General features: G+C 41.5%; 3 protein-coding genes across 8 annotated transcripts; 2 read left to right on the forward strand and 1 right to left on the reverse strand.

Moving 5' to 3' along the window:
• Window positions 1-886: 886 nt before the first annotated feature.
• esamb (endothelial cell adhesion molecule b) lies at window positions 887-5,736 on the forward strand (the record flags this gene model as incomplete). Its single annotated transcript, XM_014012417.1, is given in 4 exon segments — window positions 887-931; window positions 4,092-4,214; window positions 4,295-4,424; window positions 4,537-5,736. Coding segments are annotated over 4 exon segments (764 nt in total), but the record flags the coding sequence as incomplete, so codon positions are not given.
• A 1,482-nt stretch (window positions 5,737-7,218) lies between these two features.
• Window positions 7,219-11,919, reverse strand: acad8 (acyl-CoA dehydrogenase family, member 8). The gene is made up of 11 exons (XM_014012418.1): window positions 11,656-11,919; window positions 11,076-11,176; window positions 10,655-10,824; window positions 10,448-10,557; window positions 10,296-10,372; window positions 10,074-10,211; window positions 9,861-9,996; window positions 8,015-8,112; window positions 7,770-7,922; window positions 7,543-7,645; window positions 7,219-7,449 (listed from the first exon to the last, which is right to left on the reverse strand). Exons 1-11 carry the CDS (start codon window positions 11,771-11,773, stop codon window positions 7,394-7,396), a joined length of 1,260 nt encoding a protein of 419 aa, XP_013867872.1. The 5' UTR covers window positions 11,774-11,919; the 3' UTR covers window positions 7,219-7,393.
• Window positions 11,920-12,278: 359 nt separating this feature from the next.
• On the forward strand, window positions 12,279-14,185 carry thyn1 (thymocyte nuclear protein 1). 6 transcript variants are annotated; one of them, XM_014012419.1, is made up of 8 exons: window positions 12,279-12,354; window positions 12,947-13,005; window positions 13,079-13,215; window positions 13,286-13,354; window positions 13,431-13,523; window positions 13,589-13,684; window positions 13,756-13,906; window positions 14,035-14,185. In XM_014012419.1, the coding sequence occupies exons 2-8, from the start codon at window positions 12,957-12,959 to the stop codon at window positions 14,079-14,081; spliced, it is 642 nt and encodes a 213-aa protein (XP_013867873.1). In that variant the 5' UTR covers window positions 12,279-12,354; window positions 12,947-12,956; the 3' UTR covers window positions 14,082-14,185. The 6 variants fall into 6 exon arrangements, with proteins under 6 accessions (XP_013867873.1, XP_013867875.1, XP_013867879.1 ...); XM_014012421.1 differs by having other exon boundaries at window positions 13,112-13,215; XM_014012425.1 differs by having other exon boundaries at window positions 13,118-13,215.
• Window positions 14,186-14,679: the final 494 nt, after the last annotated feature.

Consider the following 14,679-nt stretch of genomic DNA (forward strand, 5'->3'; position numbering starts at 1 on the left):
GGTAAAAGATGACCAATGATTCAATTGTCCCCCTCCTACAGCGCGGCCATTGCCAGTATCACTCCACCCCCTGTTAACAATAAGTGTTAATTAGGTGTCAACGATAGCCATGTGATGTGAGTATCAGTCACATGGAGGCAGGGCTTAAAAGCCTGAATTTTGCCTGAAACTCCCAGACTGAAGAAGTCTCTTGGAGGAGAGACGAAACGTTTCATTATAGAAGAACCCGTCCAGAGGACCTATACAATTTTTGTCTTTTTGATTTTTTTACCTGGATTACTGAGATGCATCAGGACATTATATAGATGTTTATTCTGAAATGACGCTTCAGAGAAAATGCCATCTGTTTCAGAACAACAGGACTTAGTGATTGATTGCGTATTGACTTAACTTGMTTTGATCCGTGGCTTTCATCTCTTTATTGCAGAAAAGTCCCCAGACTCATGAGATGAAAACTACTCCCTCTGATTGTGCATTAACCCGGGCTTTTGTGGTGCCGCGCGCTCCCTCACACCCTCGCGTTACGTGTTTCTGTGCATCCCCGCCTGCCTGCCTTTTTGCGCTTAACTTCAAATGTCGTGATTTGATCTGCTCTGATGCCAACTCTTGAACTTTACTCTGCCGTCACTGTTTATCTCTTTCAGCAATATGTCTGTCTGCTGCTGTTGATCCTCATTTTCCTCATGTCCCGTTGACCCTCTCTAACAACCCCAGTGTCACCATTTAATCAGYCCCTTTAAAGGTAGAAGTTGGATTCCGGACAGAAAAAAAAAACCCACCTTTTTCCTCTTTCACCCTCTTCCCATCTATATTCATCCCTTCATCCTAAACCACTTTTTCATGCTCGCCTTCTCTCTGCCATTTTGCCTCCTGCACAAAACCTCAGAATGGAGAGCCTGTCCCCAGCCCTTGCTTGTCCTTGGGTTCATGGGTAAGGTTTTTTCWCTCATACATTCTCCTCCATTATTTACCCATTCTCACCTGCAGTCCTCGACATCTGGATGAATCACATTTTCTGCTGTGAAAATGGCGTTTCTTGAGCCGTAGAGAAGATTTAAAGGAAAAGAAAAAAAATCAAAAAATCAGCCCAATTTCTAAAAATGCTTCCTGAAATGAGTACTATTAGCTAGTAACATAGTTTTCTTTCTTACTTATAAATCTTTAGGTCATGTTTAATTGCTTTAACATTTTGGGAATACTCAGCAGATCTTTTACATTTCTGTCTTTTCTAAAAATACAAAAGATAAATGAGATGAGGTTTTTAAAAAATTTATTTTATTTGGAATTTTTGGGGGAGGGATTAAAATTGTCCTTTAAATCTTTACCCAACATATTGTGTTAGGTTTAGATGTGCATTCATTGTGCAWTTTATTTAGGCGGAGCTTAAATTATGACTTTATTTGTTTGCTTTTTTGTTTCTTACTTGTCCTGGTTCCTCATTCCTCTGTTTTCTGAACTTAAAGAAAACATGAACCCTGAAAGACTAAAAAAAGYTACTTGACACATCACTTTGTGTGATTTTTAAAGTCTTATTCATGGTTATTTACTTATAAAGATCAAAAACTATCCAATATGGTTATTGCAAATACAAATTTAAAGAGAGTTTCAAAATATACAACTTTTTTCCAGGGTTCCTGCAGATCCTTAAAAAGTCTTAAAGGTCATTGAATTTATCAATCCAAAAAATAAGGCCTTAATTAGCCTTAAAATGATTGTAATTCATCTCAAATATTAAAATAATTGGTAACATTTTTTTTGAATATTCACATGCAGACATTCCCCTTTGACATCACTTCCTGTTATTTCACATGCAAACTGTCCATCTGAGCAATGTGAAATTTGTTTTGTAATATGTTAATAATGTTGATATTCCAAAAATGCATTCACTTTTCTTACAAAAACTTGATGACATTTATTTATTTTTTTGAATATTCACATGCAGACATTCCCCTTTGACATCACTTCCTGTTATTTCACATGCAAACTGTCCATCTGAGCAATGTGAAATATGTTTTGTAATATGTTAATAATGTTGTTATTCCAAAAACACATTCATATTTCTTACAAAAACTTGATTTCACAGGCACTTTTAAGGTTTCATCTACAGCAAATGTGGGTTGAGACCCCACTGTGGGTCCTGAAACTCCAAATCTTGGGTCATTAGAGGATTTCCAGAAATTAAATTAAGTTTAAAACTGACTGCTAAGAATGTTTCTGTTATAGTTAGATATGGATAAAAACAAGTGGTCTATTAGCAATATTTGAATACTTCAACCAAAAATACTTTGATTCATGAGTTTCTGCCACAGTTTTTATTTTTTTGTCATTTGTGTTTGTTATGAAATAGATCTTAAATTTAATTTCACTTGGCATTAAAAAGTCTTCAGCTAGCTTTGTCCAAACAGCAAAAAAATAAATAAAAAATCTCACATTAAAATCTTGTCAGTTGAAATCTAGTTAGTGCCCCTTAAATAAAGTGGAAGGAAAAAGTTATCGCCCAGTGGTAAACATGACGTCACACTGCAGACTGTTCTCTGAACGTTTCAAATTGGAGGTTGGGTGTTTTTCAACTCATTGTTGAAATACATTCTTACATACAAAGACTGAACACCAGTGACTGTTAGAAAAACATGAAGGAACCAGTGACGCTGTCTTTTTCAGTCTGAAGCATATACTGTAGCATCAACTACTCCTAAAGGAATCCTGGTGTGAACTTACGGTGGTAGCAGGAACCAAAGTGATAAGAAGTGGTCATTGAGCTCGTTTGTGTGAGGGGGCATGCTGCCTGATTCTATAGAAGAGCTTCTGTAGCTCAAATACCTGAAAAGTGTGAAACYAAGTGTTTTTGTTACTTGAAATCAGCTCACAGTCTGCTCCAAATACGGTCACGTTGGTTTTGTGCTGTTTTTGTTGCGTTCTGTACAAACATATGTTTCCACGAATGCCTTCAGGTGTGTCGAAAATCTGCTAATTACCACGAACCGTCGTGGCTTTGACAAATGCATCGACGACAGTGAAACACAGTCCCGCTGTCTTGACACGAAGGTAACGCCTTCTGTTAACGTTAGATCTCCTGCCGCTCTGACACCGCTGTGATCCGATCGGGCTSGAGCTCGCTCCGAGATCAGAATCCGCTGACTTTTCTGCTAATCTGTCAGAACTGTCACAGCTGGTTTTCAACTCGGGAGGATTAAACAATCAGAGAGGAACAGGAGCATTGCACACTCATGCACAAACGCTCTTCTTCAGGATTTGCTGGTATTATTTATTTATTTATTTTTAATCTCTGACATAATTCAAGAATAACAATGAAGAAAAGTAGGTATGATCTTATTGAACTTTGAAAGAACCAGTAATCTTTTTCAACACAAGGTCAGACAGTTTATCCCAGTTAGGATGAAGTGGGGATAGGACACGATCTGGTGCAGTTGTAGACATTAGGTTGAAGTTTAGTTTTTGTCATTTTAAATGAAACAAATATTTCTGTTTTTAACTCTTAATAGCTCAAAATGAAGCTTGTTTGTTTGCCACTATTTTGTTACTCATTTTTTTTAAGCACAGGATGATGTCATAGTTGGATACAAGAGCTGAAATGAATCTTGAAAGATCTTTATGAAGCATGGAAAACTGTTGCTCCAAACCACAAAGATTACAGAAATGTAAAACATTTTTAGGAAGTACCGTGTATGTAGACGTATGTAACTCAGCTACCTTAGTTTCCATTATGGTGGAGAATTTCACCAAAACAAAAACACGTCATTTATTCATGTTGCCACAGAAAAACACAAAACCCGCACGAGATGAAGACATGCTGCGGTGTGACGTCGAAGATTGGATTTCAGAGGATTTGCTGTGATAAGTCCCTCATGAAGCTTGTTTATTTGATGTTTCTCTGCAGTCCATGTTCGCAGCAGAATATCTGATCCACGTGTGCTGAAAAAGAACAGATTGTGCAACAAARCACAAGCACGCTCCCGGCTCCAGTAGTTGTCATTTTGTGCTGTTCCAGTTTAGTTCCTATGATTGTCTTAACTTGTGCACCGGTGCTTGTGTGTTGTCGTATTTTTCCTAACCGTGAGCTCGCGTTGCAGACGAGAGACACGGCACCCTCAGGCTGAGCAACCTCACCAAAAGCATGTCGGGGAAGTACATCTGCCGGGCCAGCAACACGGCCGGCTCCGACAGCTGCTCCATCAACCTGGAGGTCCTCACCTGTACGTTCACAAGCTCTGCAGGTACGCCGTTACCCACAATTCACCTGGGTCTGAACGCTGCTTGTGTTGTGTTTGAACAGCTACAAATGCGGGCGTGATCGCCGCAGCGACTCTGGGATCGGTGGTGGGACTGGTGGCCATGGTGCTYCTCCTCATATTCATACTTAGGAGGAGGCGGGACACGGAGGAGGAACTGGCCAATGAGATCAAGTAAGAGCAGGATGTGGTTTGTCTAAGGAAATACAGTAAACCTCCTCTGAAGAAGCCATCTGATTGGCAGCATGTGATGATGATGATGATGATCCTCCTCTTCCCTCCACAGGGAGGATGCTCAGGCACCAAAGCGAGTGTCGTGGGCGAAGAGCAACACCGGCTCGGACAACGTGTCCAAAAATGGCACGTTGTCCTCCATCGCCACCAGCCCTCGCTCCCGAGACCCCCATCAAGCCAGCTTCCAGTACCCGTACTCCCCCATGTTGGCGTCGGACACGGGCTCCGTGATCAACGCCTACCACCTGCGACCCGGAGAGGCCAACAGCTTGCAGGGKCTTCCCGGGTACAACATGGGAGGCACTCCGACGCGGAAACACAAGAGGCCTCCCAGTACGAACGGGGCTCCCCCGCAGGTCCTCAGAAGCCCCGCGGCGGGCTTAAGGACAGAGGGGGCTCAGCCTCAGGTGGCCCCTCCACTTCCTGCATCCCCGCAGGTCAGCTCCTCCACTCTGACACGCATGGGAGCGGTTGCTGTGATGGTGCCTGTTCAGAGCCAAGCCGGCTCGCTGGTGTAGCCGGCGGGGACGCCTCTGATGGACAACCGGAGAGAAGACTGATCGAGGTGGACGGTGCTCAAAAGACCCGAGAGACCGCCTGAAAACGTCTCGCAAGTGGCTTCGTTTAAACAAACCGTCCCTTCGGTTTGTTTCAAAACAAAAATCAACACGTTGAAGAGTTCACTTCCTTTTCTGCTCCTATATTTTGGTTTGCTGCAAAGAATAAACATATTTTTATTTGCTTAAAACAGTTGGTCTAGATTTCAAAATTAAAAAGGATAGTTCAGTGAGACCCTGGACAGTTTAGCAATAAATATCTTACCTGCAGTAGATAGCCTTTTGGACCTTCAATAGGTTTACACAAGTGAAATTTTATAGATCTTTTCATTGTCAGTTTCATGTCAGACAATTTGTTCAATTCTGTGGTTATTTGTAAGTGAAAACTGCAGCAGCAGCTAGCTGTAGCACTTTCGATGCAGACTGGGGCACGTCCWTCAGGAATGTTATATTTCTACTTGAATAACAGAGCGATGGGACTCAAACATTAAAAGACTGCGTGATATGAAGAAAACTTGCAAAAGAAATTTTATTAAAAGATTGATTCACACAAAAAGCCAAAACAAAAGCATTGATTTCTCTTTCACAGACTTTGTGAAAGAGAAATATATCGTCATCCTCGGGCTGGGAGGTATGACCTCAAATTCATATCATGGTATAAATTGAATCCCTTCACGGTAACGGTATATATCGCGGTAGAAAAAAATATCATAAAAAGTAAAGGTAATGTAATTTTTAGGCCTTTTTTTTTGCAATGACGTAATGACGAAAGGACAGTAGAGGGTAAATTTCTACCGTAGGACAAATTCATACCATTTCTACCGTCTGCCGCATATACTGCGCAGCCCTACGTCATCCCAGCAAATCGATATACTGTATTGTGATAAAGCTGCTGATTTACACCCCTAAACATGAGATGAGGAGGAGTACGGCTCCACCTGGTTGCCAACTTAGTATTTTTTTTTTGTATACAGTTTGTGTAAGATTTTTTTATTCCCCTTTACGATTTAATAGTGCTTAAAKTTGTTTTGAGATGGAAGCAATCCACTTTGAGCCTGTCCTTGCTCAGACTAGCCTTTGGCTCGTCAGTGTGGTCAGATTTCAACTTCAGTTTTCCAAACTGAGCTCATTCAAAGAGCTATCTACAACAGGTAAGATATTAACGTTTCATAAACCCTTTGAAACTTTCCAAGCAGCAGTTTGTCTTCACATCAGTTTGTTACTCGAGAGTTATTGCGATCTGTGGGATATACGTATATATTTTGTTACCTTTTTTCAGAAGATTTTCACGTTATTTTTGTTGGACTTTATCCGCCTGAGATTAGTTTTCAGTCACTTCTACTGGCTGACTGCGTTAGGTTCTGAGCAAAATCTGACAATTCGGGTACAGCTTCACGCATTTCRCTTTCCTTCACAGGGAGTTCAACAAGAGGGGTTCAGACTTTTGCAACAATACGATGTCATTCCTGTGAACTGAGCGCTCATGTAAAGAACATTTGATCTGTTCCAGTAGCTTGAATGTAAACTGAATATTGAGTGTAACGCTGTTAAGGTGCTCAGTTTAAATTTACTGCAAAACGTGAGGCAAAATTATTACTGACTGTAAAAGATACAGAGCTCTGAAAATAATGTGGCTCTGATTTGTTAAGGAAAAGCGACGTTTCGGGTTAAAGGAGATTTTGTTGTTTTTTTTTTTTTTAATAAATTGTTCTGAAGTGTTCGAAATCATTCCCTTACTTAAGACTTTGTTTTGAACTTGAACAGAAAAGTCTGAGTGGAAATCAAGCAGCAGGAAAAGACATTTTTTAGGAACGCTGATGTGTTTTATTTTGAAGGGCAGCAAACCTGAAAAATAAACTATAAATCAGGGTAAAATAATCACTTGTAAGAAATGGTAAAGAGACACGTGGGTGAAGAGCTGTTGAAATTAAAACAAAACTTACAAACATGTATTGTCAAGGATGAACATTTGGGAAGTAATTCTTTAAAAGGAATATGTGGACGGGACATAATTCAGATTCTCTGACACATTTGAGCAAAATCTGATAAGTTGTGTGGAGAACAAAAATACAGAAAATCCTGCTCTGAACTGTTTAATATCTAGAAACTTTTTAAGTTTCTTGTGCTTTTGAGCTGATTGTTGCTTTGAAATGCTGAGTCATAAAGCTGATTCAGTCCTTTGAGCTACAATCTATACTTTATTGTTGAAAATGTTGCAGGTATTACAAAGATATTGCACTGATTAGTGTCACAACAGTCAGCTGAGTCAACGCTGCACAACAGTTTGATCGTCCCCAAACTGATACGTTTAGATGACAAAAACTGCAGACAGTTTAGGAGCAGGTCTGAAGATCACGACTCCGTCAGCAGATTTCGGGAAATAATCATCCTCATCACCTCATTGGTTCCTTTGGGAAGAGCAAAAAGGGTCAAACTAGGAAACGGGTTAAACATGAACAGAAACGAGTGGTAAAAAAAAGAAAAAAAAGAAAGAAACTTGCCCTCGAGGATCTGATGGACTCTGATGTCCCGCACAAACTGCTGCACTGCGTAGTCTTTCAGGTAACCGTAGCCTCCGTGCATCTGGAGAGCCTGGTTACAGATCTGTTTAAAAACAAGTAATAATAGTTTATGCAGGATGTGGGTGTTTTATACGTTCCGAATACAAAAACAACAACAGAGTAACAAATGGAATAAAACATTTATTATTTTTAAATTAATAACTCACATTAAAGCACTCGTCTGTGGCGAACAGTTTGGCCATGGAGCAGAGCGTGACGGCGTCGGACCGGTTCTGCTGCAACGCCGTCGCAGCGTCACGCACTAGAAGACGAGAAGTGACCAACTTTGTGGCCATTTCTGCCAGTTTGAACTGAAGAAACTACACGCAGGAAACAAAAAAAAAAAAAACAAGATTTTTGATCAAAAACACTGGATATTCTGAAAAAACGGTCTAAAAAGCAAGCGACCGACCTGGCTGTTGGCGAGCGTCTCTCCAAACTGTTTGCGCACCAGCAGGTGGTCCCTGGCGAGCAGCACGCAGGCGTGGGCCGCGCCCAGCGAGCAGGAAGCTGAAGGCAGACAGGTGGAAGGAAAACCCATCAAACATCAGAGCGAGGCTCAGTCAARTTARCACACAGCTGCAAATAAAATACTCCAGGAGCCTCGTGTATAAACAGTGCGTGCACATACAAAAAAATGTGTGCGCCAGGTTYTACGCCCACGTTGGGATGTATTAAAACCAACGTTGTGTGAAAGTGTGCGCATATTTACGCACACTTTTCACCTGCCGTGAGAATGTGCAGCARCCACGCAAAGTTTTTCAGTCGACAGTTTTAACCCACAAAGTCACAAATCTGACCTGAATCCACAGAAATATGACTTTGTTGTGTTTTCTGGATGTAAGGCGTGTCTGAACACGGTGTCAGATTTTTTTTTAGTTTGAGTTTTTATTGTTTAAACTCAAACGATGATGAAACTGAACCCCGGGGCTGAAAATCATTTAACCTCAGACAAGAAACTAGATCAGTCTAAAAAAGATCAAAAGAACCTCAGCCCAGTCTGTAAACTGTTTTTATCTTTTTGTCACATAGTTGAAAACCTTTTGGGTCCCGCGGGCCGGGAAAACCCGACACATTACGTGCGGCATAAAAAAAATAAATTTTAAAAAAAGGCTGAAGAGAGGGAGAAAATGGGATGCAAATGGTGGCTCACTGTACGGTAAGAATAATTGTTTTTTCTGTGTGTAACCTTCTGGCTGATGCTGAGCTGAGTTGTGGCCGGAGCGCAGCAGCTGCGCTTTGGGTAGATTCTCGCGCCAGGTGTGCACCCTCGCCAGCTGGGAAGGTGTTCATATGTGTCAACTCCTTTGGACGTTTACCTGTCTAATGAGCCTCAAAAATCTATATTTTTTACTAAAAATCCGTAAGCTACCACTCGTACTCGCGGGTGGGGGTGGGGTGGGGGTCTGTCCGTGGAGAAGACGGCGCCTGCTGTAACGCAAGAGGAAAGGAGAGAGGAGAAAGTGGATAACGGGATGTTTTATTTATTTTAACGTCCGTTCAACGCCGTGTTCAACTAAATAGAAAACGATAACCAGACTTCAACATCACATTCGGGAGATGTCTGTAAATTTCAGGAAAATCTCAGGCTTTGGTTATCCCGTGTGAATGTGCCACATAAAACAATGACACTCCACTTATTTAGACAGTTTTCTCACTCATTCTCCGTTTAATGTATAATTTTCCTGCATCTAAAAATCATTTCTGATCCCACAGAGAGGACAATCTGAGGAGAATCTCACAYGCTGGACACATTTACATCTATTTTACATATTTAAATGGAGGCGTGTCAGGGGAGGTGTCTTACGTGCGCTMAGTTCCACGTTCATTGGGATGTATAAAGGAAAGGTGCGCAGGAACCTGCGTGTGCATGGATTTATACGTCTGAATTTTTTGGCGCGGCGCACATTTCTAAATTTGTCCGTACGTATACTTTTAGTGTGAAAGCTGCRCAATCCTTTACGCATGAGTTCCCAGGTGTGAAGGGAAACTTGWGCACCAGAAGCTTCTGTCTTATTTGTAAAGTGACTTGTTGGAAACTGGTTTTAAACTGTTACAAAAGAGGAAAACATCTAAAACGCATCGGCTGAAAAACAAATACCTGCACARCTGTCCATCATCAGACAGTTTATCTTCCTGTACAGACTTACGTTAAATACAGGAGCTTAAATGATCAATATGTCACTTCAGCTTCTTTCTTTGTGTGTCATCAGTTGATAAACGGCTGACAGGTCTTGGAGAAACAGTCTCCAGCTCACCGATGTTGATCCTGCCTCCGTTCAGGCCCTTCATGGCGATGCTGAAGCCCTGCCCTTCCTCGCCGAGACGGTTGGCGACAGGAACCGCGCAGTCCTCGAATATCACCGCCCTGGTAGGCTGAGAGTTCCAGCCCACCTGGAGACCAGAGAGGGGAGTGTTTGTGGCATAGTGCTGCCATCTAGTGGCGGGTTTAAATATCCCGAGAGCTGCACCTTCTTTTCTTTTTTGCCAAAACTGAGGCCTGGCGTTCCCTTCTCCACCACCAGACACGAGATGCCCTTCGGTCCTTTACCTCCGGTTCTGCACATCACCACGTACACGTCTGTGTCTCCTCCTCCACTGATGAAGGCCTAAAGAGTCAGGAAGTGACAGTTTAATAATGCTGAGTAAAGGCAGAGCAAAAGCAACATAAAGAACTGCCTGATTAAACTTACCTTCGAGCCATTTAAGATGTAATGGTCACCTTTTTTCTGTGCAGAAGTCAGGAGTGAAGCCGCATCACTGCCACTGCCTACAAAACACACAATTTACATGTTCTCTGTCTTGCTTTCCTATGATTGYGTAACCCTTAAACACAAAGACTGACCTGGTTCAGTGAGACAATAAGAAGCAAACTTCTCCATCGAACAGAGATCAGGACAGAACTTCTCCCTCTGATCGACATTGCCGAAAGTGTCAATCATCCAGGCGCACATGCTGCAAAGAAAATACTTAATTACATTTAATCCCACAAACAGCCATTAAAAATCTTACAAACAATACATCCCAAGCCTGCCACAGGAAAGGTCCGTACTTGTGGATGCTTATGTAGGCCGTGGTGCTGGCACATCCTGTGGACAGAGCTTCAAAGATGATCGACGTGTCGAGCCGAGAAAGGCCCGATCCTCCGACATCTGGCTGAACGTAGATCCCACCGAAACCCAGTTGAGCCGCTTTCCTCATCGTCTCCACCGGGAAGACTTCCTGCAAGGAAAATGGTAAAAACTGGCTCAACATTAAGTGCATCTTCTTCATAATGACAACGAACTAGAAGATAGTTTTGAAAGTAATAATAAAAAAGGGATTTCTTCAGTGGATGTGGCTGAACTGCATATCTTTAATACATCCCGTCTCAGGACAGGAGTTTAAAAATATTTCCAGGATAGACATTAACTATGTAACAAATTTACAAAAATGACTCCTTGGTCGCCTTTTTCTTCATGAAGACATCGTACCTTTTGGTCCCACTCTGCCATGTGTGGAGACATTTCATTGGCTGCAAAGTCAAAGGCCACTTTTTGAAATTCCTTCTGTTCATCTGAGAGTCCATGAGAAGCTGTCAGCACAGAGCAGAGACAGGTCAGTGCACAGAAATCAAGTGTCTTATTGTCTGTGAACAGTTTGGGACCACCGACGATGGTAGCATCTAAATATGAGTTTACATTACTGGAACTTTCTTTGTAACAATTAAMAACATGAGGAAAATAATTCACAAATGCCAAACCTAAGTCATAGGCTATAATAGGCATATAATATATATAAATATATATAATAGGCATTTAATAGGCTGTGTGAAGGCTTGGGACTTTCTAGAACATGAGAGTAGGAGCAATTAACTAAACAATGGCAGCTTAAAAGAGCGCTGAATGTGTGCACAATGCTTTTTATTTGATCCAAAACGTGTTACAGTATCATGTGCAAGGTGCTGCAGAAAACTGAAGATTAGCTAAAAGGCTAACAAAGTTACAGGTGTCACAGATTCAGATTTTCTCTCTTGTATTTTCACCCTCATAATTCTCATTATCTGAAACTTACGGTCGATACACGAAGCTATTCCTCGTCTCTGTGAGATTTTGTTAAATATTAACCGGTGGTTCTGACAGATGTTGCGGCCAAGCCGGGCGATTCTTGATAGAGGTCCGACAACCGCCATGTTTGTCTTCACTGTGACGACTCGGTCGCTGGGGCTGATGGGTAATGTAGTTRTAGTATGTCCTGCCTCAAATCCTTCGGCTCAGCTGCCTAGGAGTTGTCATACCCTTACCATTCACAAAATCGAAAAGAATTTACTGCCCTAATTGGTTATTACTTTATAAACACAGTTGTTGTTTGTCAACAAACCAAACATCTTGAAAAACCCCCTTCTCAAAACCGTGTTTAGCGAGGCGCATCCAATGAGGTTATGTTGCATTTGAGTCCCCTCGGAATTAAAAGCGTCGTATAAGTATATAGCCATATAATCAAAGTCACATCATTTTTCGACTTATTGCGTGGTAAAATAAAAACAATAAGAGCCTCAACTCCATATAATAATGTAATTAGTAACTTATAGTTCCATACATTGTAATAATGATTTACTAGAAATTATGTTTAATTGAAATTACTGACTTCCTAGTTGACWTCGAATGCGTCAATAGCTAGCTAGTTTTCGGCAGAAGCCGCTGAGCGCACCTTGTTGGCATCACGTGCTGCAGGATTTTCGCGGGAGTTAATGGTTCCTGAAAAAAAGCTAAGGTATTCACGTGACGCCTTATGTTGTTTATAGTTTCTGCTTCTGTTGGTACAGTTGCTTTGACCTACAKAGGAGTTATTTACAAGAGAAAACCATGTTAGCAACTTAGGGCGACAGATTTTTTTTTTTTTACATGGAAGAGCTATTAAGGTAAAACTAAGGGATAAATCCAAACAACAGATCAAAAGCTAAAACAGAAGCTAAAACTTTTAAAACTAGCCAACRGCTAAAATGTGCAAAGCAGCAGCTAAAAGCTAAAATTAACAAGCTAGAAGCTAAGTTATTCAAGCTATTTAAATACAGGGAGTCAAAATTAGTGCAGGTATGCAGAAGATGCTGAACTAAAATAGAAGAAAGTGAGAGATAATTATTTCTATTGGGAATTTTATTTTAAACAAATTTAAATGTTTTAAAAAGTAGAAAAGTTAYAAAAAGCAAACATCATAGCACACCATTATTGATGGAACTGATAACAGAGAGTTTGTTGAAGTAGTTTGAAAGACAGAAACTGCTGACAGGAAAACAACAGTGCGAAAGCTGACTCAGCGTTAAGTCCTGTCACATGTTGATTTTWTTTTTTCTTGATCTTTACAGATTGTGAAAGATGCCTCCAAAGAAAAGAGCCCGAGTGAATAAAGGAGCAGAAAGTTCAGGTGAGCAGAAATAATCACAGAGTAAAAAGCTAAGAACTGATCGTGTTTTCTGACACGTTCTGCGTGAATTCAGTCAAACACGATGACCTGAGCAGAACCTCTACAGCTGCAGGTTCTGATGGTTCTGAGTCGGCCGGTCCTCCGGTGTACAGCCACTGGTTGATGAAGTCAGAGCCCGAGAGCCGCTTTGAGAACGGGGTTGATGTGAAGGTAGGGAGCAGCTGCTTCGGCTGATGTAAACCTGACAGCTGCCGTCTGATTGGCTCGCTTCGTTCTGCAGTTCGGCATTGAGGACCTGAAGGCTCTGCCCGATCAGACSGGCTGCTGGGACGGAGTCCGCAACTATCAGGTCCACAAAAAAAGTGTTTCATTTTTTTAAAAAAAATAAACACATCATCATGCTTTGCTTCCTTGTGCGTCTGCAGGCCCGTAATTTCCTTCGGCAGATGAAGGCGGGGCAGCTGGCCTTCTTTTATCACAGCAACTGCAAAGAGCCGGGCATCGCAGGGATCATGACCGTGAGTTTCTCTTCTCTTGTCGAGATCTAAATCTGGGCAGGYTTCAGCTGCGTGTCTCCGATTAGATCGTGAAGGAAGCCTACGTGGACCACACCCAGTTCGACAGGAAGGACGTCCACTATGACGCAACCAGCAAAGCGGACAACCCCAAGTGGAGCATGGTAAACGAAAACAAAAAACACGCTCCGTTTATGAAGCATCACTGAMCACTGACCTCACGCTGCCCTCTCAGGTCGATGTAAGGTTTCAAAGAATGATGAAGCGTTTTCTTCCTCTGTCGGAGCTGAAGGAACACTACCTGCAGCATCGCAGCGACGGCGGGCCTTTAAAGGACGTGGCCTTGTTTACCCGAGCCAGGCTCTCCGTTCAGCCCCTGACCTCCGGTGTGTTTCAGGAAATGGTCGACTCTATCATAGTTGTTCACTTTTTTTAAAAACTACTTATGTGTTGACTGTATTCCTTTAAGGAACGTTGGACTTTTATTTATTGAATTTTATTTTTGTCTTTGCAGAACAGTTTGATTTTATCCTGAGTCTGGAGGACGAGGGGCCGCGGTGAAGATGTTTCACGGTGTCTAAAGTATCTTCAGCTCAGTTGTTTAAGAGCATATAGTGTCTTTTTTATTTTTGAAGTATTAAAAGTGTTTTTTTTGTGGATTCTAATTACATCTCTGAGCTTTGTTTGTTGGAGATAAAATAAAGGCAGATGCTGCTAACGAGAAAATGAAACCGTAAAAGACCGAATGAGTGAACCGGTGGGATTTTATAGTGGAGCTGTTTTTGTTTTATTGCTGTGATTGAACTGATCTTTGCACAGATCCGAATGTTTTACAGCTGCAGAAGCTGCTGTTTCACCAGAACAACAGATTTTAGGACTCTGTGCTCAGTGAAGTTTAATAAGATCAGTTTATATCCTGGACTGACAAATCCAACACAAATCAACCTCCTGCTGAACTCCCTTTTAGGGAGCTGCACCTGAAATTCATCTGTTCTCCAAAGAGGTCCTGAATTTTTTTTATTTTATTTATTTTGTCGTTCCTGTACAGATTTGAGCTTATTTTTTTTATTACGGGTATTTAAAGTAATCAAAAAGATAAAACAAGTAGGTCCTCTGGATGGGTTCTTCTTTAGTGAAACGTTTTGTCTCTCCTCCAAGA

This window comes from Austrofundulus limnaeus, unplaced genomic scaffold (assembly GCF_001266775.1).
Source record: "Austrofundulus limnaeus strain Quisiro unplaced genomic scaffold, Austrofundulus_limnaeus-1.0 Scaffold91, whole genome shotgun sequence".
Lineage (NCBI taxonomy): Eukaryota > Metazoa > Chordata > Actinopteri > Cyprinodontiformes > Rivulidae > Austrofundulus > Austrofundulus limnaeus.

What these genes read in the sequence shown, in the direction of transcription:
- acad8 (XM_014012418.1), bottom strand. Translation starts at nt 11,773, where the DNA reads ATGGCGGTTGTCGGACCTCTATCAAGAATCGCCCGGCTTGGCCGCAAC. An exon ending in TGGCAGAGTGGGACCAAAAG is followed by an intron (nt 10,825 to 11,075) that starts GTACGATGTCTT and finishes TTTTCCTTGCAG; the next exon opens with GAAGTCTTCCCGGTGGAGAC. An exon ending in CCACAGACGAGTGCTTTAAT is followed by an intron (nt 7,646 to 7,769) that starts GTGAGTTATTAA and finishes GTTTTTAAACAG; the next exon opens with ATCTGTAACCAGGCTCTCCA.